Source organism: Balaenoptera musculus, chromosome 4 (assembly GCF_009873245.2).
Source record: "Balaenoptera musculus isolate JJ_BM4_2016_0621 chromosome 4, mBalMus1.pri.v3, whole genome shotgun sequence".
NCBI lineage: Eukaryota > Metazoa > Chordata > Mammalia > Artiodactyla > Balaenopteridae > Balaenoptera > Balaenoptera musculus.
This window is the reverse complement of record NC_045788.1, coordinates 22,349,557-22,375,833: the sequence shown is the minus strand read 5'-3', so window position 1 is coordinate 22,375,833 and position 26,277 is coordinate 22,349,557. Positions and strand designations below refer to the sequence as shown.

Genomic DNA, 26,277 nt, shown 5'->3' with positions numbered 1-26,277 from the left:
GTACGTATCTCAAATCCTCCTCAGGATAACATAGTGAGAGGTAAGGCATTTTCTAAAGGCCTATTTTGTTCTAGGCACCATGCTGACACCTGGACATTAAAAAAAAAAAAAAAAAAGAATGAATTCTACCTTGGAAGAACTCACAGTCTAATGGGGGAAGTAAATGATTTCTATACACTGTGTTACAAGGAAATCAACAACAATTTGTGATTCCCCAGCGGTACAAAGGCCTAACACATTCTCTCCAGGAATGAGGGTAGCAGTGTCCCACAAAAAAGGCTTTGGTCAGGAGATCACACGGAGCAGGCTTCTGAAGGATGAGTAGGAGTTCCCTGACATAAATATGGGGTGGAAAAAAGGAGAAGACACTCCCAAGCAGAGGGAACAACATGTACAAAATGGCTAGTGATGAGGTATTATTCCCATTTTAAAGGTGAGGAAGATAAGCTCAAAGGTAAGTGAGCTGCCTAAAGTCACATGAATAATAATTAACAATGTATGAAACAGAATTCAAGTCTCCTGATTTTAATCAGCTTTGTACATCAGGAAATGCCAGCACATGTTGGACCAGAACATAAAATAAACATTAAGTTTTTAGCTACTACTTTATTACTCCTTCCTAAGAGATGGCCCATATCTGATTCAGTTCCTGGGGGGATGAAGAGAATGATCGGGGAGGGGATTTATTTAATCCTCAAATCAAGCCTGTGAGAAAGAGGTGTTTTAACTACCCCCACTTTACACAGAGAGACACACAGAGGTTAACAGAGAACAGAGAGACACACAGAGGTTAACAAAGGTCAGAAATTAAGTGAAGAATCAAACCCAGGTGACTAACCTGACCAAGCCTCTAAACTCAAGCACTTAACCATATCCCACGGATCCTACACAGGGAGACCACGTGAGTTCTGGGACGTATCGTGGTCCCACAGATCTCGTACTGTACCACACATCTCAACGTTCACACAAATCCTCATTGGCTCCCTTATCAATCTGGTCTCCCTTGAGCAGGTCAACCCATGCATAAGGTGGTCTGGGCTCTTTGAGCAACATTTTTACAACATGATTTAACTGGATGAGAGCAAACTTAACAAAAAGCAGTAACCAAAAAGGAGGACATGACAAAATAACAGCATGAAGCCTGAAAGTATAAAGGAGAAAGCCCCAACTCCCATCTTTCACTTGTGTATGGGTTTTTTAGGGGGATGGGGCCCATGTCAAAGTGCTTCAAGAGGACTAACATACTGGCCACTCATTGCACAGGAGTTCACACCAAAGGATGGAGTCTGGAGTACAACCTTGCTTTCCTTGATCAAAGGTTCATACAACTCGGAAGACATCCAACAACTAAACCTGGCTCTTTAATATTAATATTTGGAGCTGCCGTGGTTTCCTACTGCACTAATATGACCTCAAGGAATTAGGGATCCACACATAAGCTCAAATACTGTAGCAACACTGGATTTGCTAATGTCAGTTGATTGTTTGAAAGTGACCACAAAATGTCATTTCACCTTGTGAAGTATACGGGGAATACATGGGATATATGGAAATATATGGGAAATTTAATAAATACTGGAGTGATACGCCTAAAGAAGGTTGTGGACTACTATTCTAGAACTTTAGAGAGATATAAATCCAACCCTCCCACTTTCTGCTGGAATAATCTGGAGTTGAAGGGTCCTACCCAAGTCCAGTAGAAAGAACATTTCCTTTCAGGCTCACTTTCAGACCTATGAATCTATAATTCCCCAAGTCAAAGGCTCTCAATCAGCAGTTGGAATCTGCCAGCACATCTCCAGGCTGGTGGGCACATCAGGCTTTCCTCCGAGGTCTCTCTCCCAGCATGGTGAAAAGGAAAGCTGACACAGTTACCCACACCCCCAAGCTGCTTAATATCTGCACAGTCAGAACTGCTATCATCCCATTTCTGTGACTTTAGCACCTGCTAATAATGACACTTCCAGCCCCCCAGCCCCCAACCTGCAAAACCCACATGTCAGTTTCAGGGAAACAGAAAACAGCATCTCTTCACAGGGTTCTGAAGGTCAACCAACTCTAGATTACACCAGCTAAAAGGAGGGCAGAGAAACGGAGAGGGGAGATGGGGAGAAGCTGCGTATATAAGTTTCCTAATACCTTTTTTCTATGAAACAGACACTCCAAGATCTGAGCTATAAGCTGAGCAATTCAAAAAGCAAGAAGCTGACTGCGATAACAGATGTAATACTTCGACTATGGTTAAAGAGGTAATATCATTCCCAGCAAACTGGATGTTCAATCTCCAAGTCTGGGTAGTGGGGTTGCTCTCCCATAGAAACAAAGTTGAGTTTTTTTATTTGTAGGCCCAAGTTTCACTCACAGTGATATCACTTACTGTGCTATCTTTGCCATGGAGCAGGTGAAAGTTCAGGGCAGCTAAATCCTTCTGGAAACAGCCCGACCCTAACTCTCAATTCCAAGATATGTGTATATGTAGTTCCATGGTATAACCCACAGTTATGTAAATCAGCGAGACTCCAACAGACACTGCCTAGCATCAAGTGACACTAAAATATAAAGTAGTGAAAATCTGAAAAATCAGATCAGTGGGGGGTGCTCTGGCCCATTCATTTATAGTTTTCCCAAATATTAAATTAGATATATGCAAATATTAAGCATACGACTTAACTTGAATACTGAAAAGATTTTATACCCTAGTAGGTTGTGTTGGGATCTTAGATATAGACAAGATCTCATTCTCTGGTGTCATTTTTCCAGGTTTTAAGAACTGTACTCTCTTAAGAACCCCAGCACTACTTCCGGAAATAAAAAGGTGAGAGAATTTAACATGTCTGCTTCTGAGGTTTAATAAAATCCCAAATACTTGAAAGGGGGATCAACTTGAAAAAGGATAGTGGGGAAATCCAACCTCAATTAATAATATCACTATTCAGGAAGAGGAAAATTTTACATCCTGTGCAAGAAAGAGCATTGTTAACCATTTTAATGCAATTCGATTTTCTTCATACAAAGTAAAAAGTACTCCTCATGACTAAGGGCTATTTACATGAAACGTGAAGCATGTAGCATGTTTCCAATCTGAGGATACTGAATCAAGAAAGCAAAGCTAATTTTCGACCAGAGCAAAAGTAAACTGTATTGATATATCTTACAAATAGCCGAAAAAAAAGTGTTTCCTCTGAATAAACTACAGTACTGTGAAAAAATTGGCAATCTGACGCCAAAGGGTCATTTTTTAAAAAAATAAATGTCCAAATGACTGAATTCAAATGGTCTGTCTACAGTAATGCTCAGGGCCTCTGAGCAAAACTGTGAAGGCAACTAGGATGCCTCACTCACAAAAGTAACAATTAAAGGCATAAGAAAGAAAGGAATTAAGTGGGTTAAGTGCGGGCTGGATGACTGTTTTGAGACCTGCTCACAGGAAGCCACTACATCCTGCCTGAAGTCCCTGTCAGTCACGCTGTCTCTCGATTCAAGTCCCCGCCGCAGCGAGGTGGGGCGAGTACAGGTGTCCGGCCCCAGCCCCTCCCGGAGCGCTCACTCGCGAGCACCCGTGCGACGGCCAGTCGTGCCCCAGGGCGGCCCGTTTCCTCCAGCCCTGGGCGCCTTTTCCACCCTCGCCCCGGCTCGTGAACCCAGAAAACAGGCAGCCCCCTCCCCTCGGGCCAGCCCCAGTTCCCCGCCCTCCTCCTCCTCCTCCTCCTCCGGCCGCGCCTCCCGGTAATTACCGCCCGGCTCCCACCGCGGGGCCGCTCCCGACGCCAGCAGCCGCCCGCAGGCCTGCGTAGGAGGGCAGCCGGAAGCTCCTCACGCCCCCGGCTCACGCCCCCGGCCGCAGTCCGGGCCGGGGCGTCCCAGCTTCCAGGCCGCGCCCCAAAGCCGAGCCCCTCACGCCGGCGCTGCCCCCGCCCCCCCCCACCCCGTCCCCGGCAAATTCCCGGCTCTCCACTCGCTCCGGACTGGGGCAGCCTCAGCCCACGCCGCCCCGTCCGGGAGACGCCTCCCCCAACACACCCCCCTTCCAGCCTCCCCGGGCCGGCCCTCCCCGCGCGCCTCGCCCGGCCCCCGCCCAGGCCACTCTTGGCCCCGGGGTCCCAGCGCGGCTTGGCGCCGCCACCCCCACGCGCCCGCCGCCCCCTCAGCCCCGCGGCCGCCAGCGGCGCCGCCGCCGCCGGGTGGGTTCCCTCACCCCGGCCCCCGCTTACAGATCTTGCCCCGCAGGCTCTGCAGCACTCGGACGTCGCGACTGTCCTCGTCCCCGGCCTCCGGCTCTGCCGTCGCAGTCGCCGCATCGGAAGAAGCCGCAGCAGCAGGCGCCGCCGCCGCCGCCGCCATGGTGCCGCCCGGCCTGTGCCGCAGCCTGGCCGCCTGCGTAGCGGGGCGAGGCGGAGCCCAGCCGCGGCCTCCGCGAGGGCGAGCCGCGCGCCTGGCCCCGCCCCCGGGCCGCGGCCGGGCTCGCCGCGCCCCGCCCCGCTCCGCCCTGCCCCCGCCCCGCCAGGGGCCCCGCAGTCGCCGCCCCCGCTCTCCCCGAACCCGGGCAGCCAGGCGCGAACCCACCTCTTGGCTTTCCTCTTGGCCCCGTCAAAGCCCAGGCTCTAGCCAAGTGTGGCTCCGAGTCGTGGCTATGAGCAGCCTCAAAACCCCACTGAGAAAACACCGGCCCTCCCGAGATTCCCCAAATCCTCCTGGGAATGACTCCCCCCCCCCCCCGCCCCCCGCCGTCAGCGGATTTCCACATCTAATGCTCAAGGGAACTCCCTGTGGGAAGAAAAGAGAATGGAATTTGACAGTTGCGTGGACCTCCAAACTACCTTATTCAGAAGGAGCCGAGGTGCCTTAGAGACTCCGCCAGGAATGTCCACATGCCCTCACCCTCAAACCAGACGCCACACGCACACAGATTCTTACTTTTAAGTCAGAACACTGTTCGTTCCGCAAAAGCTGGTTCAAAAAAAGGTCCCTCCCCCCAATCTCAACCTGAGTGCAGCGCCGGAGACCCTCCCATAGAGAAATGTTGAAGCCTCTACCACCGCTTGGGTACTTGGGAAACAAAGAGCAAAGAAGGGTCGGGTCGCATCTCCCATCCCCCCGCCCATAAGTGAGCTTGTTGAAAAGTTGATTGACACTAGGAAATTCGTAAATCTTTGACTAGTTTGTTAGCTTTTTTTTCAAGGGAACTTTTTGCAGTGAGTAAACTGCATGAATAATACCCTGGTATGTAAGGAGGAAGATGATTTCCTAGTCTTGAGGTTAACTGCAATGCCCTAAGAAGGAAGAAACTGTGACTTGATAGGGCAGGGTAGTTGTTTTCTAGGGCAACAATAGGAATCAGTCTGTCAACAAATATTTTTTGAGGGTCAGACTTAACAAATGATAGCTTCAGAGACTGCACAACGCCAAGGTGAAGACAGCCCCAGCTCTCCAGCAGCTCAGTCTGGGAGGAGACACAGAGAAGGGCAGAGGCACTGGGAGAAAAGAACTAAGATGATTAAACTGGGGTCAGGGAAGGCCTTCCTGGGAAATGTACTGCAGGATGAACTGAAGACAAAGGGGGAGAGGCGGAAAGGGGCCAAGGAGCAGAGGCCGCTTGGGCCAAGGCTGGACAGCCGGAGAGAACGGCCTTGGTATGTGTCTGTGGCCGAGGAGTGACACTTCCAATTCTGCGTGTGTTGCCAGTGACCCCTGTGTGATTTTTACACATGTTGAAGAAAGTGAACCTACCTCCTCTTATATGAATGTTTTGCTGTCATTTCAAAAATAGGTCCGAAGCTTAATTTCCCTACCTTCATTTCCAAATCGGAGTTCACAGCCATATTCTCTTACCTGGGCTAGAAACTTTGACTCTTTTTTGAATCCCTTGTCCCCATATAGTTTTCAGTTGCCACATCCTTCTGACTCTGCCGCAATCTCTCCTCTCTCTTCCTTCCTTTCCATTCCCTGTCATTGCCCTTATTAAAACCATCCTCATTTGAGTAGTGTCAACATGTCATAGTGTATTGTGTGTGTTTTGTTTTCAGAAAGAAGGAGCTTATGAGACTGACTTGGGTCGGAACCTAATGCTATCACTTTTACATGTGTGATGTTTGGGCAAGTTACGCAGTCTTTCTGAACCTGGTTTTTAACCGTAAAATGGGAATTCTATACTTACTCTTCCCTCCTCAAAGGGTGATTCTCAGGATTAAGTCATTCTTGAGAGTGTGTGTGAAGCATCTAGTGGAATGCGGGGCAGGTAGCAGGATTAACTCAGTAAACATCACCCCCGGCTCTTGACTGGAACTCTTAGAACAGGTCTCCCGTCCCTCTCCTTCCTCCTACACATCACTTAAGCTTTCTAAAGCAAAAATTGGAGTTTGTCACTTGTCTGCTCAAAAAAGCATCAATGGCTTCATTCATCCCTTAAGCCGGCAGCAAGCTACACAGTACAGGTCATGAACAGTACTAGAAACGACGAAGAGTAAAGTTCACATTCCTTGGGCGAGCTTTCAGGGTTGGTCCTGGACCCAGCCTACCTGGCTCCTCTTATCTCCGGCCACACCGAGCCACTTTTCCCACCAGCCGGACTCTGTTAGGAGGGCCCTTCCTCCTCCCGGACCAAATGCTGCCCCATCCATCTCTCTTTTTCTCTCACAGACAGAGGTTCTGATCTGTACCTGTTTATGGCATTGATCACTTTCTGCCTGGTGTTATGTTACCTGTGTACTTGTTTATCTCTTCTTCTAGATTCATTTTTTTTTTAACTCTTCCAATAAATATCTGTTGAATGAATGATTTGAATCATATTAGCTCACTTACTTCCTCTCCTCTGCAGACGTGAAATTTTCCTGTTTGGGAAATTCTGATTTGTATCAATTATTCATTTTCATACCTGTCCAAATGGTTAAAATAGGAATGGGAAACCTTAATAACAACCTATAATTTAAAATTAAAAGCTAGTTTTTAAAGGTTTCTTCCTTTCTTTAAAATAACATCTGTACAGATTCTCCTAATTTCCTTTCTTTTCACTAGCTTAACCCCAGGTCCATAACTCTATCACTAAATTGTTTGAAAACAGTTTTACATGAAGTGTAAAATTACACGTTTTTCTTCCCAGGCAGCCTTCCTGTTGCAGATTTCAGAATTATCATACTCTTTCACTAAAACTCAGAAACTTCATTTTTTCTTCATCCAAAATCATTCCTAATTACTCTAATTCTGAATAAATGTTTAAGGACATTAATATTCTTTTGCTGGTACTGATCTGCTTTGCAGAGATTTTTAGCAGAGTCAATGTTTCCTTAATGTAAAATATTTGGGAAATAAGGTTTTGTAAAGACTCAAAAGATTTACTCACTCTGACAAGAAGGCTGTTGCATCCCCCTCCCTTAATCGCCCTTGCATTGTGTTTTAAATTCAACTAGAGTTCCTCTCATTTCTTCATGATGTTTAGTAACTGGAACAATATTGCATCATACACAAACTTGCCCTTCACTTCCTTCCTCAAATTATTAATGAATGTGTTTAAAGGCCCTCATTCCTATCTCTACCCCCTCCATTCACTACTTTGTATTTTCCTATTTCTTCACCAGTTTTTAACCTGTTCAGTCTTTCACCATAACTTGGCTGGCTTCATGGTGTCCAAGGTAGGGAAACTCTTAATAAAAATATGTCCCGCAGCTAGAAACTAATCCCAGAATGTGTCAGTTATACAGCATTGTTTTGAATCAACAATAGCACACACCAACCTATGACATGGCACTATAAAGGGCTATCTCCTGGCCCTGAGTTATTTATTCGCCTTCTTCCTGGTGAGTCAGGGGAAGAGAAATGTGCTTGCTTTTCAATATTTAAATGTAGATCACTTCCATAGGGCTTTACACACATGAAGCAGAACTGATGGGGAGGCAAGTTCCTTTGGTCATTGACGACTTGGTTTCCCATTCATCTCATTAGAGTACCGTTTGTATCTCAAGCATTACACACTCAGTTACATTGTACAATTAGCCTCTACATCCAATCAGTATTTTTCTTTTTGATAAGTTAGGGTGGTGGAAGATGAGGTAAGACCTTAAATATTCAGAATACTTTGCAGAATATTCAAAATGTACTTTTAACTGTTCACCTCAAGATCAAACAGAGCCATAACAGGGATGTCTTCAAAACTACTCATACGTTTTTACCCTACAGCCTCCAGCTCCTCCATTAAAAATATTTTCAGATTTGCTCAACTCCTGGAACAGGACATTGAAAGGCTGAATATTGGAGCATGGGACAGTCTATGCCCTTAGGCCTGCCTGACTTCAGTTGTTTCTCAGCCTCCCTCCTTTTGCACTGTGATGGTATATCCACTACGCCACCACTGCACTTTTCTTGTTATTTTAGACTGATGCACTAATCAGTCTGAAAAGAAAACTGGAGAGTTGGACAATCATGCACTTGTTTCATCTCCTACTCTGTACTCAAGAGATTTCTGTATTTGTCTGGTCAGAGTCGTCCATTCGTCATGAACCCTGGAGACATGCTGCATCCAGTTGGCAAGAACCGGACCAGGGCCCAGCTGATTTTCATGCTCTGAAGGCATAGCTAAGGTCTTCTGAGGCCAAGAACCCCATCACTTGCCTGTTTGGTACACATTTGAGTTTGTACCTTCAGCGGTCATCAAAGGAGGATGGGGCTAGAGACCCACCTGGCTATACTCATGGCAGGTTGGAGATAAATGTCATCCCCCACCCCGTTCCCTCCCCAGGGCCAAGGGACAATAATGGAGTGGTGCTTGGATAGATGATGCCCTTGAGTTCTTCCAGACTCTGAAGGAGGAGAAAAGGAGACTTGGATGGAACTAGAAAGGAGCTGGCTACAGAACTGGCCCAAAAACTCCTCAGCAGCAAAACTCAGTGGTGGGGAAAACATCCATAAGGAGAGAGATTCAATAACACAAGCCCAAGAGCAACATCTCTGAAAAGTATCTCTATCTTCTGGCAAAACACGGAAACTAATAGTGCTCTGTATTGAGCACTTATTTGTGCCAGTCTCTTCACGTGGACCCATACGCGTAGATATTAACGGTTGTTTATTGTTGCTTTTGTTGTTGTAGTTATTCTATGTCTCTGAGCACAGAAAGGTTTAAAAAGTCCCCCAGGTCAGACAGCTAGGAAATAGGATACCTGGGATGGGGAGCGGTTTCAGTTCTGACTACAGTACACACTCTCAATCGCGCCACTCCAGTGCCATCCTAGGAGGATCTGTCTACCACTGGGCAGTTTTCCCGGCCGTAAAAGGTTGGGAGAGCCCAGTTCTGAAAGGCAGTCAGTCATTCCCGAGGGTGAGAGGAACTTCTGAGCAGCTTGCCTGGTATTTTGGAGGTGCAAAAGCTGTTTGGGTGCTTAGCCCCCATGCAGCAACACCGGCTCCAGAAAAGAACCATAGGAGAATCTTATTTGAACAAAGAAGGGAACAGGTTGCTCCTGGAGACAAAAAGGACTCCAGAAAGAGGGGGCCTGACTGGGGAGTCAGAGCCAGCAATTCCTGCACTCGCCGTTTGGTTACATAAGCAGGATTCTGTGGGTACAAAACGGTTTTATTTCTGGCTCCATGTCCTTTTCTCCCTGCTCTGCAACTGCTTCTGTCCCAGCCCTCGGTCAAGTCTCATACAGGTTAGGCTGCTTGTCCCATCACTTTTAATTATCAAAAATGTCTCATGACAGTAATTTAACTGTCTAGTTCAGACTAATAATCAAAACTTCTCACTTCAAAGTTAAGGCTTCTCCTCTGCCCAGATTTAGACCTGTCCCAGGCTGGAGGGTTTACAGGTGGAGGGCAGGATGACGTTGACTTCTTGCCTTTTTTTCTGGGCTCCTTCTGCACTCAGTGAGGTTGCTGACACCTTGGGGATAGGCAGGGTCCAGGGGAAGAGGGCATGGGGAATGATACCGTCTTAGATGACCTTCCCGGCATGATGTGGCATTGCCGCGCTCTGAGTCGGACGATGCTCACAGCTGCCTTTCTTTCATGGATCACTTAGGTGGGTTTCCTGGAGATTCTCTGTTCTGAATCTCAACTCTAGCCATGTCACCTCCAGCCAGCAGCTGATAACTGCAAACATTTGGCCCCTAGATTTCCTCAGCCCACTCCTCTGCTGGGTCAATCCGTCTGGCACCTTCCACTTTGGATGAAGCTCTTTAAGTGATGTCTCCAGTCAATCCCTCCTGGGAATTGTGCACCCTCTTAGTGGATGGGAAGCTCCCTCCTTCTCTCTCACTTTTGCTCTGCTGTTCTGCTACCTTAGGGCAGTAGCCTCAGCTTCTTGCCTTTAGATTTCTCAGGTCTGTCACACTCCAGGGACACCCCCAGGTGCAATGAGGAGTCCCTTGGAGGTCACTTTCACTTGTCTTGGTAAGAAACACCCTCTTTGCCTTTGCCCACAAGAAGGGCATGGAGAAGTGCCATAGCATAGTAACAACTCTTTCCGGAAGACTTTTCCACCCTCTTCCTGTTATAGGCCAGAGCGAAAGATGGCTAAAGCCGGCCCATGGAATGGCTCCCCCCGACTCTTGCAGATCCTGCATAGGAGGTCTGGCCTCTCATATTAGGATGTGAGTACTGTCCTGTCACACCAGGAAAGTGAGACGGGAGAGGCTAATCATGCCACTCATCACACCCAGACCACAGAAGAAAATGATGGACCTTAAAGGAGACTGGCTGGGGAAGGCCTCCCAGCTGTTGGGAGGGAGTGGTCCAGAGACCCTCGCTGACTTCCTGAGAGGAGGATAGTCCAAAAGGGTGAGGCACAAGGGATGATGAGCTTGATGGCACTGGAACCCTGAGGCTGACCCAGGAAGGCATCATACCCCAGCCTGCTCCTGCAAACTGCAGACAGCAGGAGAAGGATGCTCCCTTCAGGAGGGCCTAGGTCCAGGGGACTCTCAGCCCCAGGGCGTGTAGAGTCTCAGAATCTGAATGACTGGCTGCTCCTGGGGAAAGTAGAGTGATGGCCTGCTAGTGTATATCTTCCAGGGAGACTGGAGAGGCCTACAAAAGTGCGTGAAGGTTAGATGACCTGAACCCAGGAGATGAATTTGCCGAGGGCTCACTCTCCAGGACTGGAGGAGGAATGCTTACTCAGTCAAAAAAAGCACTGAACCTTGATAACTACAAGCACCTATACCTAACTTGTCAAGTAAAAAAATCTATTCTTTCAAAACACTTTTTCTTTAGATATCATTTTAGGCTTATATATACCCTTTACGTAATTCTCTAAATGTTAACATTTTAAAATATTTACTTTACGGTCTTGCCATTTATTCTCTCTCTCTCTCTCCCTCCCTCCACCCATTCCTGAAACCATTCCAGAGTATGTGGTGCCTCTACCCATAAATACTTCCATGTATATACCCTAAAGAAAAAAGAGTTCTCTTATGTGACCTAGCGCGATGATCAAAATCAGGAAATTAACAGGGATACCATATAGTAGGTAATCTACAGGCTTTATCCAAATTTCACCAACTGTCCCAATAACGATCTTTACAGAAAAGGAAAATCCCGGATCATGAGTTGCATTCAGCTATTATACGTCTTTAATCTGGGACAATTCTTCAGTTTTTCCTTGTCTTTCACAAGCTTGACACTTTTGATCAGTACAGGCCAGTTATTTTGCAGACTATCCCCCAGTGTGTGTTGTGCATTTTTGGTAGGAATACTACGTAAGCAATATTGAGTTCTTCTCAGTACATCTTTTCAGGAAGCTCCTGGTGACCACCTATCCCACTACTGATGATGTTAACTTTGATCTCTTAGTTAAGATGGTGTCTGCCAGATTTGTCCTGTGAGGTCACTGTGTTCCCATGTCATGAATAAGTATCTCGTGGGCTGATACTGGATATTTAATAAAAGCGAATTTCTTTGTCTCCCCATACATGTTCCTCCTTCCGTATTCTGCTTGGATGAATTACATCTTCACTTGGCCAACTGCCTAAGCTAGAAACTAGGCAGTCATCACTGTTTCTTCTTCCTTGTCTTTTGCGTTCAATAACCAAATCCTATAGATTCTGCCCCTTTAATGCCTTTCAAACTGGTCTTCTTCCCCATTTCTACTACCACTGCTTAGCTCAGCTTCTCATCATCTTTCCCTTGAGTTACTGAGACACCCCTAAGTAGGCTCTCTACTTCCTGTCTATCCCTCTCCCCACCCTACCCACTTTTGCCACCAGAGCTGTCTTTCAAAAATGCCAATCTGCATTTTCCTACCTAAAAATCTTTAATGAAGTAGTTGCAAACTGGAGGTTTTCAGGCAGTGATGGGAACCATATGACACATGTACTACAACTCTGTACCATAACAAAATACCACAGACTGCATGGCTTAAACAGCACAAATTTCTTTTCTCACAGTTCTGGAGGCCAGAAGTCCAAGATCAAGGTTGTGGTCAATTCTATTTCTGGTAAGAGCTCTCTTCCTGGCTTTCAGATGGTGCCTTCTTGCTCTGCCCTCACATGGCCTTTCTTTGATGCCTGCACATGGAGAAAGAGAACGAGCTATCTGGTGTGTCTTCTTGTAAGGAGACACTAATCCTATTGGATAAGGGCCCCTCTCTTATGACCTCCTTTGACCTTAATTACTTCCTTAAAGACCCCATCTCTAAACACAGCCACACTCCACAATACATATTTTAGGGCTTCAACATGAATTTCAGGGAAACACAGATGTTCAGTCATAATACGCTCCCACATCTCCCTTTCTCATACCCATGGCACACACTGTTAATCAATCACAGCACTCTTTCCTACTGAATTTGAATGAGCCTCAGAACATTGTGTCCCACCTTCTGAAGGTCAAAGTCTCTCTTGAAGCTGGGACGCATGCATGTGACTCAGTTTCCCCCAGGGAGCTTTAGCCATGAGAGACTTTAATTCAAAGGAGAGAAATATGAGGAAGAAGAGGACATTGTTGGTGAAGGCAGTAAATCATAGCAGAAAGACCTCAGGCAGTAAAGGTAGAGGCCTGTGTTACTGTATCCTGTGCAAACCACAGTGCCTGCGTATGTTGACCAGATGTGTGACTTGGGTATTGTTCTTAGATGAAAAGCTTTCCACTTGACTCTTTGACCCTCCGAGAGATTCTTAGTTACCCAGAACCTTTAATGCGTTTGTTTCCTGCTTAACCTAACTAGGATGGGTTCTGTTGCTACAACAACAAATACAAATGATATAGTCCTGCACTTTATGTGCTGATATGTCGAGCTCTTTGCAGCTTCCTAAATGTGCCAGGTGGTTCTGTGCAGATTTGCTGCACTCCACCTGCGCCCTTTGTCCAAGATATCCTCCCTACCCCACCCCCTCACCATACTAGGTAGGAGGCTTTTGGCTGCAAGTAACAGAAAAACTGTCAGAAAATGGCTTAAACGGTTACAGTTTATTTTGTCCATAAAAAAAGTCCTTATGGGTCCTCAAAAAAATTAAAAATAGAATTATTATATGATCCAGCAATTCCACTTCTGGGTACATACCCCAAAGAACTGAAAGCAGATTCTCAAAGGGATTTGTACACCTATGTTCATGGCAGCACTATTCACAATAGAGAAAAGTTGGAAGCAACCTAAATGTTCATTGACAGATGAATGGATAAGCAAAATGTGGTATATACATATAATGGAATATTATTCCGCCTTAAAAAAGAAGGTAATTCTGATGTGTTACAACATGGCTGAAACTTGAGGCTATTATGCTAAGTGAAATAAGCTGGTCATCAAAAGACATATACTGACATATCTTGGGCTTCCCTGGTGGCGCAGCGGTTGAGAATCTACCTGCCAATGCAGGGGACACGGGTTCGAGCCCTGGTCTGGGAGGATCCCACATGCCGCGGAGCAACTAGGCCCGTGAGCCACAACTACTGAGCCTGCGCATCTGGAGCCTGTGCTCTGCAACAAGAGAGGCCGCGATAGTGAGAGGCCCGCGCACCGTGATGAAGAGTGGCCCCCGCTTGCCGCAACTAGAGAAAGCCCTCGCACAGAAACGAAGACCCAACACAGCCAAAAAAAATAAAATAAAAATAAACAAGAACCTAATGTTCATTAAAAAAAAAAAAAAGACATATACTGAAAAATTCCACTTTTATGTGGTACCTAGAGTAGTCAAAATCCTAGAGACAGAAAGTAGAATGGTGGTTGCCAAGGGCTGAGGAGAGAGAGGAAGGGAGAGTTATTGTTTGAAGGGTACAGAGTTTCAGTTTTGCAAGATGAATGGTGTTCTGGAGAAGGATAGAGGTGGTTGCACAACAATATGACTATACTTAATACCACTGAATTGTACATGTAAAAATGGCTAAGATGGTAAATTTTATGTTATGTATATTTTATCACAATAAATTTTTTTTCTGGTGGGTAGTCCTTAGGTACACAGCCCCAGGATGATTAATTCATCAACTCAACATTATCAAGCTTTTGAGTTAGCTTCTTTGCCATTCTCCTGGCTTTGACCTCATGAGCACAAGATGACTGCTGCAGCTCTAAACATCTCAACATCCAACGACAGGAATGAGCATTTTCTCCTAAAGTATCTCTCTTTCTCTTTTTTTTTATTAGAGGGGAAAACCCTTCCCAGACAGTTTTTCTGGAAGTCACCCCCACCATTACACTCCCTCCAACCCGGACCAGGTGTCTTCTCCTTAACATCACATTTGCAATCATGATGAATGTATAATTGTCTTAGCCTGATCAACATCAATACCCCTGAATCTGGAGATGGACTCTCCTTCCCAAAGTGCTTTCCTGCCTGAGACCTGAACTAAACCAATGTTGTGAGAAAGAAAAGGGAGCAATAGCCTCAGAGTAAACAGCCAATTCTGTACACCACACCAACATACCTACTTATCTTTCAATAATAAGTTCAACTGAAAATATTTCAATAACGCCTAACACCGGAGATTCATCTGGTTTGCTCTGTAGAACTGGCCTCTTCTTTCTTGGTGTCACTATAGTACCCTGTGTGTACATTCACTGTAATGCCCAAAGCACATTTACCTTTCCATTTGTTCACCTCTATGTAAGATTCTCAAAGATTGTGTTACCAAGTCCAAGCTCATACTGCTTGCTGCACAACAAGCCAATAAATCGAGAGCCGAGTCATCGGGGCAAGGAATAGTGACTTTATTCAGAAAGCCAGCAGACAAAGAAGATGGTGGACTAGTGTCCCAAAGAAACATCTTACCCAAATTTGAATTCAGGCTTATTTTATACTAAAAGGGGAGGCGGTGTGGCTAGTTGTTTCAAACTCCTTGGTGTCAGAATCCTTTGTTCCTGCAGCTGTCCAGGTAGATTATGTCACGATGTTCCTGTAAACTTCCAACAACACAAATATTATTCTCTGTTCTGCAACTTTTTATCTCTATATGAATGGAAAAGTATTATACCTTTAAAGGTCAGAGCCTTAAGAACGGGCTATCCTGTATACTTCAGACTATAGGCAACATTCTTAACTTGTAGCAAAAGCAACAGCAAACTTTACAGTAAAAGAAACGGTCCAATATGGAGTCAGATTTGTTTTTCCCTATTACAACTGGACAATATTTTATTTGTCTTTGCCTCTCTTGTGCATAGAAAACATGGAAGAACACAGAAGGCACTTATTAAATGATTGCTGAATGATGAATGAATAAATGAATGAATGAATGAGCAAATGAATGAGATGGCCTGTTCAGAGAAGCTGCTAATAAATGAGCTCAGAATTCTGAATTTAAAACCCACAAGGGAAACCAGAGCAGACCACATAACCGTGCTGGGCTGAGCCTGAGCTTTGCAGAAAGCTTAGATGCAAAGAAAAGGCAACGTCTCAGAAGTCAGATGAGGAAGGTGGAAGGGAAGGAGGCAGGGTCTGGGGTTTGCAATCTTTCCCCTGGGCTGGGCCTGTGTATGTCACAAGCAGCTCATTTTTTGGCAGAGGTAGCTGAGGAGAGCAGAATCTCATGGGTCATGAACTGTTGTCTAGTAGTGGGCTAGATCTAACCATCTTCCATTTTTTTGTGGGTTGTTGTAGAAGCTGGAAAATTGATTTCAAACTTGCAAGTTGTTTTCATACTTGTTACTATGGTCAAATCTCCAGGGAGCTTTATCAGCTTGTGGCTACATCCTTACTCCCAGTAATCCATTTTAGCAGATGTCTTATCTGGAACAACACAGAAGAAATTTATTAGGATCTCAGTGAAAGTGTGCTGAGCGGTGGGACGGGAGGAGAGCTAGATTCTGAGAATTCTCTAGGAGTGAGCAAAAGATGGAGAGTAACCGTGACTGCTCGTATTGATCACGTCTTTTGATTTTTAAGTAATTTTTATTGGAGTATGGTTGCTTTACAACGTTGTGTTAGCCTCCACTGCACAACAAAATGAATCCGCCATACACATACAGATATCCCTTCCCTTCTGAACTTCCCTCCCATTTAGGTTACCACAGTGCATTAGGTAGAGTCCCCTGTGCTGTACAGTATGTTCCCATCAGTTGTCTATTTTATACATCGTACCAATAATGTATATGTGTCAATCCCAGTCTCCTAATTCCTCCCTCCCCTCCCCTTTCCCCCTTGGTATCCGTACATTTGTTCTCTACATCTACGTCTCTATTTCTGCTTTGCAAATAAGATCACCTATACCATTTTTCTAGATTCCACATGTATGCGTTATGATACCATATTTGTTTTTCTCTTTCTGACTCACTTCATTCTGTATGACACTCTCTAGGTCCATCCACGTCTCTACAAATGACCCAGTTTTGTTCCTTTTTATGGCTGAGTAATATTCCATTGTATATATGTACCACATCTTCTTTATCCATTCCTCTGTTGATGGACATTTAGGTTGCTTCCACATCCTGGCTATTGTAAATAGTGCTGCAATGAACATTGGGGTGCATGTGTTTTTTTGAATTATGGTTTTCTCTGGGTATATGATCATGTCTTAAATGTGATAGCTATTTAATTTGGTGTGCTAGGTTTATATTTTTATATTAAGAATAAAAATATGTATAAGGGCTTTTCATGAATTTTCTAGAAACCTTCATATTCAACTCTATTTTTTCACAGGGTGTGGAATTCTTCAATAGAAATTCTCCTACCTTAAATGTTTTTAGGAACCTGAATTCTATGATTTGACTGATATTACTGTATGTATGTAGTGCTGTTTAAGAATTAATATCACAAACTTGAAATGTTTAAAATGGAAAAAAAAGCTGTCTTTCATTTGGTCTTTGGGAAGAGAAGATGTAAGGAAACAACAGCCTGTTTCCTCCATTTTTCTGTATGAGTTTTTCAACTGTGGCCTTATTGACATTTTGGCTGAGATAATTCTTTGCTATAGGGTCTGTTCTGCACATTGTAGGATGTTTAGCAGCATTCTGGCCTCTACCCACTAGATGCCACTAGCATCTTTCCCGTGGTGACAATCAAAAATGTCTGCAGACATTGCCAAATGTCCTTTGGGAGGCAAAATCACCCCCTGCTCTACATTAACACATCTCTTATATAGCAGCGGGGTCATTGTGTGTGTAAGTCAGAGACCTGTCAAACCTGAGATCCACATGGTCCAGTCCCTGAGTGGGTGGGGTTCTAAGGAGCAAAGTCCTGGTAGGATTTCTACTCTTCATCTCAAGGAATATAAATAAGGGTCAGTATGTAATCTAGAGCAGCTCTTATCAAAACACCTTTCCTTTTCTCTAATATCCAACCATCCATTTCTCACCCTCTTTCCCCAGAATAGCAGCTCTCACCCACCCATTCTCTCCCTACATCCCTCTGTGGCCTCCTCCCACTCCCACTTGATGCCTCTGAACAACATTCATGCCCCCTACTCTCCATTTTTTCCCTTAGAATCTACCCGTGTGGCTTACACCAACTCGATCTCTCTTCCTTTCCCCTGATTCTCCAAAGATCTGATCTGGACCTTCCAAGCTCTTCTCCACAGTTGGGTGTGGGTGGATGGGAGGAACTGAGCTGCTCTAGCAGCACCAAATTTAGCAGTGGGGAGGAGGATGGGGAAAGCTGGCAACACTCACATGTGTGAAGAGTTGCAGATTTTTTCACCCTACTCACAAATGTGCAAAGAAGATGTAGCATTTCATTTCTCCAAAATTGTTCTCATCTTTCTTACCAGCTTCCAACCACTAAATAGAAGGAGAACTATTCTGGCACAATTTAAATAGACATTTTAGGTAAAGGGTCCATCTCTTTAGGTAAAAAATGCTACGTCTCTCGGGCAACTGCTGGGGTTAACAAACCCTGGAGAGACAGACAGCAGAAGATGGAACCCTCAGATGCATGCAGCCTCTTCCGCTTCCTTGCTGCTTTCTGCTGTGGGCGTGGTCTGGGCACTCCTGGGTTGTATCTAACCCATCCCTGGGAGTTCAGTGAGGACCTGCCGTTGAGGCTGTATTTACAGTATCCATGGTCTGGTTCCTCCTGGAAGCTCACGGATGACTCTGTCGCTGCTCTGGCTGCTGCTGCAGACCCCTTACCCTCCATCTGGCTCTTGCCTAGAATGTTCACCCTGCATCTTGCTGCCGACTCACCTTTCCATCATGATGGCTGAGGTGTGGCCGTCTCTTGGCTCTCAACTCAGCTACTTTCCAGGCCTCTTCTATGGACCAGGTGGAAACTCCTTCATCCAATTTATTCCATGCTGGTTCTAGGGGCAGCCCAGGAAATTAGATTCTGCCTCTCTCCCTGCAGAATCGTGCTGTACTATTGAGTTAAATCGGGATGTAGCCACTCCTGGGGGGTGCCAGCTGACCTGCAAGGTAAGCCCCTCCCAGAGTCCCCAAGATGAACGCTTCAGAAGCCCTCGACCTTTCCCCCACCTACTTAACAAACCTGCCCACTTTGGGTGGAATCAGGAGAAGGGAGATTAGCATCACCTCTGACAACCTAGGGCTAGTGGGGCGGCAGGGATGGGGTGGGCATTCTTTCTTTTCCTTGTCTACTTCCCTGTGTAAACTCTATGATCAAACTGACTTTTGATATGCCAACAAGAGAAATAAAGGAATCTAGAACATCTTTTCTCTCCCTTGTGAAACCTAGCTTTTAAGATCATCTGGCGGAAAAATACTGAAATCCTATTTGGAAGCTGATACTTAATTTTTTTTTTCTTTTTCTTTGTGTCCCTCTGTAACAACACTAAACCTCCCTGAGGCAAGTGGAAACCGCTGGAAATACGAGGCAGGGGGAAGGGCAGTGTAAGGAGATAGAAAAGAAAGCAGCATATTTGGGTATTTCACAATGAAATTATCACCATTATATACACTGATAATTTTTCCTATCACATGTCATGTTCTAACGTGGTAGTTCCATAGAGGCCTGCAAGGCCAAGACCGCAGCCTGTGGGCAGACTGCGTCTGTCCAGAGAATGGCCGGAAGGAGATGTAGGTCCTCAGACAGGAAACCAGAACTCTGAGGGCAAATCTTAACAGACAGGAGAACTGTTTACCATCCTTGAGGTCTCTTGACCTGGAATCACAGGACCTCAGGGCTAGGACAGCCCTCCCAGGTGTGGGCTAATTTTCTCTCCCAAATGAAGTCAGGCCAGAGCCTGCCAAGAGAGACTTCTTTGTAGCACTGTGCTTCCCTGATTCTACAGTTCAAAAGATCAATGTAATAAAATGTTTTTAATGGGAAGACTAACATAGAGTTATCAATTTAAAAGAAAAATTATTTTCTTGCAGCATAGTTGATTTACTATGTTGGGTTAATTTCTACCGTACAGCAAAGTGATACAGTTATACATGTATACACATTCTTTTTCATATTCTTTTCCATTATGGTTTATCCCCGGATATTGAATAGAGTTCCCTGTGCTATACAGTAGGACCTTGTTGTTTATCCAGTCTGTATATAATAGTTTGCACCTGCTAATCCCAAACTCCCACTCCATCCCTCCCCTCACCCCCTCTTGGCAACCACAAGTCTGTTCTGTGAGTCTGTGTGTCTGTCTGTTTCGTAGATATGTTCATTTGTGTCGTATTTTAGATTCCACAAGTGAGTTATCAACTTTTTATTTTGCCAAGCAAGTATGTTTAAAACAAACCCCTATTCCTATCATCAATGTGTTTTTTTTTTTTTTGAAAAAGGACTTTAACACCTGAAAAGCTGGTGGTTTTGTTTTAAGGTAGGCATCATTATCGGTAAGAAAGAAAGCTACACAGATGCCTGGAATGGCATGGAGCAAAGGCATGGAACAGAGGCAGGGAAGGGAGATAGGCAATGTCTATTCCAGGGTGGTAGGTATACTAAGAAATGCCTACAGGATTTGTATAGGGGCCTATGGGAAGCAGACTGAAAGGAAGTTAGAGCATGTCATGGAGATCCTTCAGTAACAGGGTGAGAAACTGGAATGTCAGCTTTGAGAGAGTCAGACCTTCTGACTCTTTCATGAGAAGGGAACTGACACGAAGAAAACCATGTTGGGGAAATTTAAGTTGTAGGTTATGTGCAGCCTCTGATGGAATTACTACATTTTGAGGGAGGGAGGCTAGAGAAAGGAAAGCCATTTAGGAGAGAAAATATGGAAGCACCCCAGACTTTGGTTGAAGTGTAATCTTTAGTGGGAGATGAATGGGGCACTTTTTCTGTGTCTGTCGGTTATTGTGTCTATTGGTGACCATGGCAAGGGTGGTGGGTGATTTTTTTTTTTTTTTTTTTTTTTAAATCAAGGATCTTTTTTTTTTTTTAAACATTGCTTTTTTTTATTTTATTTTATTTATTTAGTTAGTTAGTTAGTTATGGCTGTGTTGGATCTTGGTTTCTGTGCGAGGGCTTCCTCTAGTTGTGGCAAGCGGGGGCCACTCTTCATCACGGTGCGCGGGCCTCTCTTGTTGTGGAGCACAGGCTCCAGACGCGCAGGCTCAGTAGTTGTGGCTCACGGGCCCATTTGCTCCGCGGCATGTGGGATCTTCCCGGACCAGGGCTCGAACCCGTGTCCCCTGCATTGGCAGGCAGATTCTCAACCACTGCGCCACCAGGGAAGCCCGGTGGTGGGTGATTTTAAAGAGTGCTACATATATTCCTAATAACTTAATCCATAGTCACAGGGCAGACTTTAACATTTCAGACAATCCCTCTTTCATTCTGTACAGAAGTTCGTCCATATTTATGCCGCCTTTCTGCCTTGATTCATCCTATCCTGGTGTCTGTACTGTTATATGGCTTGTACGTTTCCTTGGGATCACTTACCGCACTTTGTGATTATTTCATTAATGTGAGCATTTCAGTAATGTCTGTTTCCTCCACTAAACCACAGGGACAGGGTTCATGTAATTTCTTCACGATTGTATCTCCAGCCCCAAGCATGGGGCCCAGCCGATATTTGATAGGCACTCAATAAATATTTACTGCCTGTGTAAATGAGTGAACGAATAAATGAATGTAGGAAGAATGATTGGAGTCATCGTCCTCAAACACCCGTCACCGAGTGCCTCTCTGTGTGTGGGCCTGTGCTAGGTTACGTCTTGTGATGGAGGGAGGTCCTCGAGGGCCACAGTCAAACATAAATAATAGATCCCATGATCACTGCTACAGGAAGTGGGCTTGGTGGCTCCCCGTGGCCTTTCCCCTGCCTGTGTTTATGAGGCAGGGTGCTAGTGCAGCGCCACCTGTTGGAGAAAACAGAAAATCCAGCTTTTTGCTCAATCGCATATCTGTTTACAAATAAACACGTTGTAGTCCGATCTAGTTTTTGCCGACTGAGGATCTTCTCTGGCATTTGAAACTTTTTACATTTTAAAACTTTGGCTTCGGGACTTCCCTGGCCGTCCAGTGGTTAAGACTCCGCGCTTCCACTGCAGGGGGCACGGGTTTGATCCCTGGTGGGGGAGCGAAGACCCTGCATTACCTGCGGCAAGGCCAAAAAATAAAAATAAAAATAAATAGAGGGAGGGGATATGGGGACATGTGTATGCATATGGCTGATTCGCTTTGTTGTGCCACAGAAACTAACACGGTATTGTGAAGCAATTATACTCCAATAAAGATCTATTAAAAAATTAATAATAATAAAATAAAAATTTGACTTCATTTCCTCACCAAAATGTACCGTTTTCTTACTCTTTCTCTATTAAATAGTAGCTTGAATTCCATTCTCCATGTTTCAGATAAAGGAATCTTCTATGTTAAATTGTAGTAAAATTTCTGTTACACAGAAGGAGTCAGGGAGTGGGGCAATGACTAGAATTACCTTATGAGCCATGTATGCATGAGTGACTCGAAGACACAGATATTTGTGCTAGAAATACATTCTATAGCCATGGTGTGACAGCACAATAAAAGATTATTGAAAGGGAACTTCAGGAACATGCAGTTCCTCAGTCATTATCGTAAACACTTGTTATTACACTGGAACAGCGCAAACATAGCAGTTAATGGAATCCTGGCCAAAGATGTTACTACTTAATACTTTACAGGGACACATATATTTTCAAACATTGTATGTCAAACACATATGCACACCTTGGCCTATTTGTCCGTTTTAGGAGAAATGCATATTGACTTAAAGGATGCTGAGTTCCCAGGGTCTCTTGTCAGTGGTTTTCTCGTGTCAATGTCAAAGAGGAAATGTTGGCTTGCTAGTCTGGACAGATTCCAAACTCTTTTTAAAAGTCCTATGTTTTGGTATTTGATATTTTATCTTTTATTTGCTTTCCTGGCTCCAGGTTCCATATCAGAAGTGGAACCTCTTTCTGATCCTTTATTTGGGGAGGTAGGAGGAAAAGCATATTTTCTCCTTATTGATTTCTAGGAAATATCTACATACATCAGATTAGAACCATTTGTATGTATATGTGATGTGCTGCTATTTTCTCATAGTCTGTGTGTGTGTGTAGCCTTGTTTGTAATATTTTCATAGAAATTGTCAATTTTTATGGATCCAAATTCAATCTTTTCCTTTGTGATAATTTTTATCACCACTTTTTTGCTCAGAATATCTTTTCTTTCCAGAGACCAGATATATGTGTACTCAGTTTTATTTTGTTTTTCTGATTTTTATATTTTCCATTGTGCTCTTTGATTCATTTGAAATTGAGTGTACCATTTGAACCAAGCTTCACATATTTCCCCCAAATAGGAAGTAATCTCAACACCATGCGTTTAATAGACCACTTTCTTTTCATTGGTTTCTGTTCCTTCTTTTATTATAAACTTCATAATCTTATACATAAAAATCAATTTCATGACTTTTATTTCTGTTCCAGCAGCTTGTCAATTATTGTGCCAATACCACACATATTTAACTCCAATAATTATTTAATAACTTTCAGTATCTAAGTCTTCCTTATTACTATTCCCCTTGGAATTTTTATTACCTATTCTTGTTTGTTTTTTCTTCCAAATGAACTATTAGAATCATCTCACTATTTCCCAAAATACAACTATTAGAACTTTGATTCACCCCTTTACATCCTATTCAACAAGTATTTATTAAGAATTGATATGAAGGAGTTAATAAACATTGACCAGATAATAATGGCATCAACATTTGTGTGTACTTCCTTATATTTGTAAGACGCTTCAAATATTTTAAAGGGTATCTCCTTTCATATTGTTCATCAAGGTGTTTCAGAATACTTGAACACAAGACAATTAAGGCAGCTGTAAAGAGGGGAAAATCTTTTCACTGATTATTTAAAATGTGTTACTACTTATAATTCACTTTTCAGTAACAGCGAAATTCACACACCATACAATTCACTCATTGAAAGTTGTATACTTCAACAGTTTTTAGTATATTCACAGAATTCTACAACTATCATCACAATCAGTTTTACAATATTTTCCTCTCCCCAAAAAGAAACTCCATGCCTATCAGGAGTCACTCCCCATTTCCCTCCAGCTAGCCCTTGGCAATCACGGATACTTTATATCTCTATCGATTTGCCTATTCTGGAAATTTCATATAAATGGAGTCATGTAATATGGGATCTTCTGGGTCTGGATTTTTCTTTTACTTATTGTTACGTTTTTAAGGTTCATCCATATTGTAGTATGTATTAGTACTTCATTCCTCGTTATGGCCAAATATTATTCCACAGTGTGGATACACCACATTTTATTTATCCTTTCATCAGTTGATGGGCATTTGGGTTGTTTATACTTTGTGGATATTATGAATAGCCAAATGCTGCTATGAACACTCATGTACAAGTCTGTGTAGACATATAGTTTCATTTCTCTTGGGTATATACCTTGGAGTGGAATTACTGGGTTATATAGTAACTCTATGTTTAATCTTTTGAGGAACTGCCAGACTGTTTTCAAAGAGGCTGAAACATTTCACACTGCCACCAGCAGTGCATGGGGGTTCCAATTTCTCTACCTGCTTCCTAACACTTGCTATTATCCTTCTTTTTTATTGTAGCCCCTCTATTGGGTGTGAAGTGGTATCACATTGGGGTTTTGATTTGCATTTCCCTGATGATTAATGGTGTTGAGCACGTTTTCATGTACTTACTAGCCATTTGTGTATCTTCTTTGAAAAAATGTCTATTTAGATCATTTGCCTATATTTTTTCATAAATTTATTTATTTTATTTATTTATTTTTGGCTGCATTGGGTCTTTGTTGCTGCGCGCGGGGTTTCTCTAGTTGCGGCGAGCTGGGGCTACTCTTTGTTGCAGTGCGTGGGCTTCTCATTGCGGTGGCTTCTCTTGTTGTGGAGCACGGGCTCTGGGTGCACAGGCTTCAGTAGTTGTGGCATACAGGCTCAGTAGTTGTGGCTCGCGGGCTCTAGAGTGCAGGCTCAGTAGTTGTGGCGCACGGGCTTGGTTGCTCCAGGGCATGTGGGATCTTCCCAGACTCGGGCTCGAACCTGTGTCCCCTGCATTGGCAGGCGGATTCTTAACCACTGCGCCACCAGGGAAGTCTCATTTGACTATTTCTAAATTGGGTTATTTGTCTTTTTATTATTGAGTTGTAACTGTACTTTATATATTCTAGATATAAGTCCATTATCAGATATATGATTTTCAAATGTTTTCTACCAGTTTGAGGGGTGTCTTTCTTTCATTTTCAAATGATGTCCTTTAAAGCAAAAAGTTTTTAATTTTGATGATGTCCAATTTATCTATTTTTTTCTTTTGTTGCTTTTGTTCTCATATTTAAGAAAGAATTCACTTTAAAAAGTTATCATGATGTGAAAATAGATGTTATTTGTGTGTGTGTGTGTGTGTGTGTGTGTGTGTATAGTAATTTAAATACCTTAAGCTTATATGTACATTCTTAGTGACTGGAGGTCCAGAAAACAAGATATGACCCTAAACTCAAATTCCACTGAAGAAGAGAGGCACTTTCTTTCTTTTTTTTTAAGGCTGCACCGTGCGGCTTCTGGGATCTTAGTTCCCCTACCAGGGATTGAACCCAGGCCACAGCAGTGAGAGGGCCGAGTCCTAACTATTGGACCACCAGGGAATTCCTGAGAGACATTTTCTATCTGAGACAATTGCTTTAAAAGTTGGAAGAGGATGGGGTGGGACTGAGGGGATGGCAATACTTGTTATAACAAGAACACTAAATGTGGGAAACATTTCTTGAGCTTCTGTGATATGAAAATATTTTTTACATGGAAAAGTATTAAGTCCAGGAAGCACCATGAAGAGGTTTTCCAAGATAGGGGGCAGGGGGCGGAATAATAGTTTTACTCACAGTTATCATATAACGGATTTGGTGAAGTCTTTAAACCCAAAATCAGTAGAAATTTGTTTTTCTTAGGACTGGACAATAGATATCTCAGTTACCTTGAGTCTGTAATGAGAAAAGAATAATTTATTAAAAAGATTGGCACAGAAACGTGAGCTATGTAATCTTGTATATGATGTAGCTTTTTATTTGGGGTACTGAATTTTTTTTTTTTTTTGGCCACGTGGCACGCGGGATCTTAGTTCTCCATCAAGGGCTCAAACCCATGCCCACTGCAGTGGAAGCGTGGAGTCTTAACCACTGGGCCACCAGGGAAGTCCCTGGGGTACTGAAATTTAATTTCAATGAAACTTTCTTTGAAAGGCTATGGTTATTACCTTTAAAATTCTTAACTAAAAACTCGTTGAAATGTCAGTAATGTCCTGCAATTTCCTGGGTGAGGAAATAAAAAGAAAGACATTTAGAGATTTATTAAAAGACTTAGCTGAAAGTGGAATTAGATATCAGGGTACAATCCAGAAATTACCAGCTCCCTATATGATCCCCTAGAAAGCAGCTATTTCCATTGAGTAATTTACAAGATTTTTGTTAATGTAAAAATAGAAAGTGCTCCAGATGAGACACATATTTAACAGAA

General features: G+C 43.7%; 1 protein-coding gene across 4 annotated transcripts in view; it reads right to left on the bottom strand.

Moving 5' to 3' along the window:
* The window catches only part of RASA2 (RAS p21 protein activator 2), a 113,515-nt gene extending 109,150 nt beyond the window's left edge, over positions 1–4,365 (bottom strand). For all 4 annotated transcript variants that reach the window (XM_036850478.1, XM_036850480.1, XM_036850479.1 and 1 more), the window contains exon 1: positions 4,212–4,365. In XM_036850478.1, the coding sequence (XP_036706373.1) occupies positions 4,212–4,341 (130 nt within the window). In that variant the 5' untranslated portion in view covers positions 4,342–4,365. The remainder of the gene's footprint in view (positions 1–4,211) is intronic.
* Between the last annotated feature and the right edge of the window lie 21,912 nt (positions 4,366–26,277).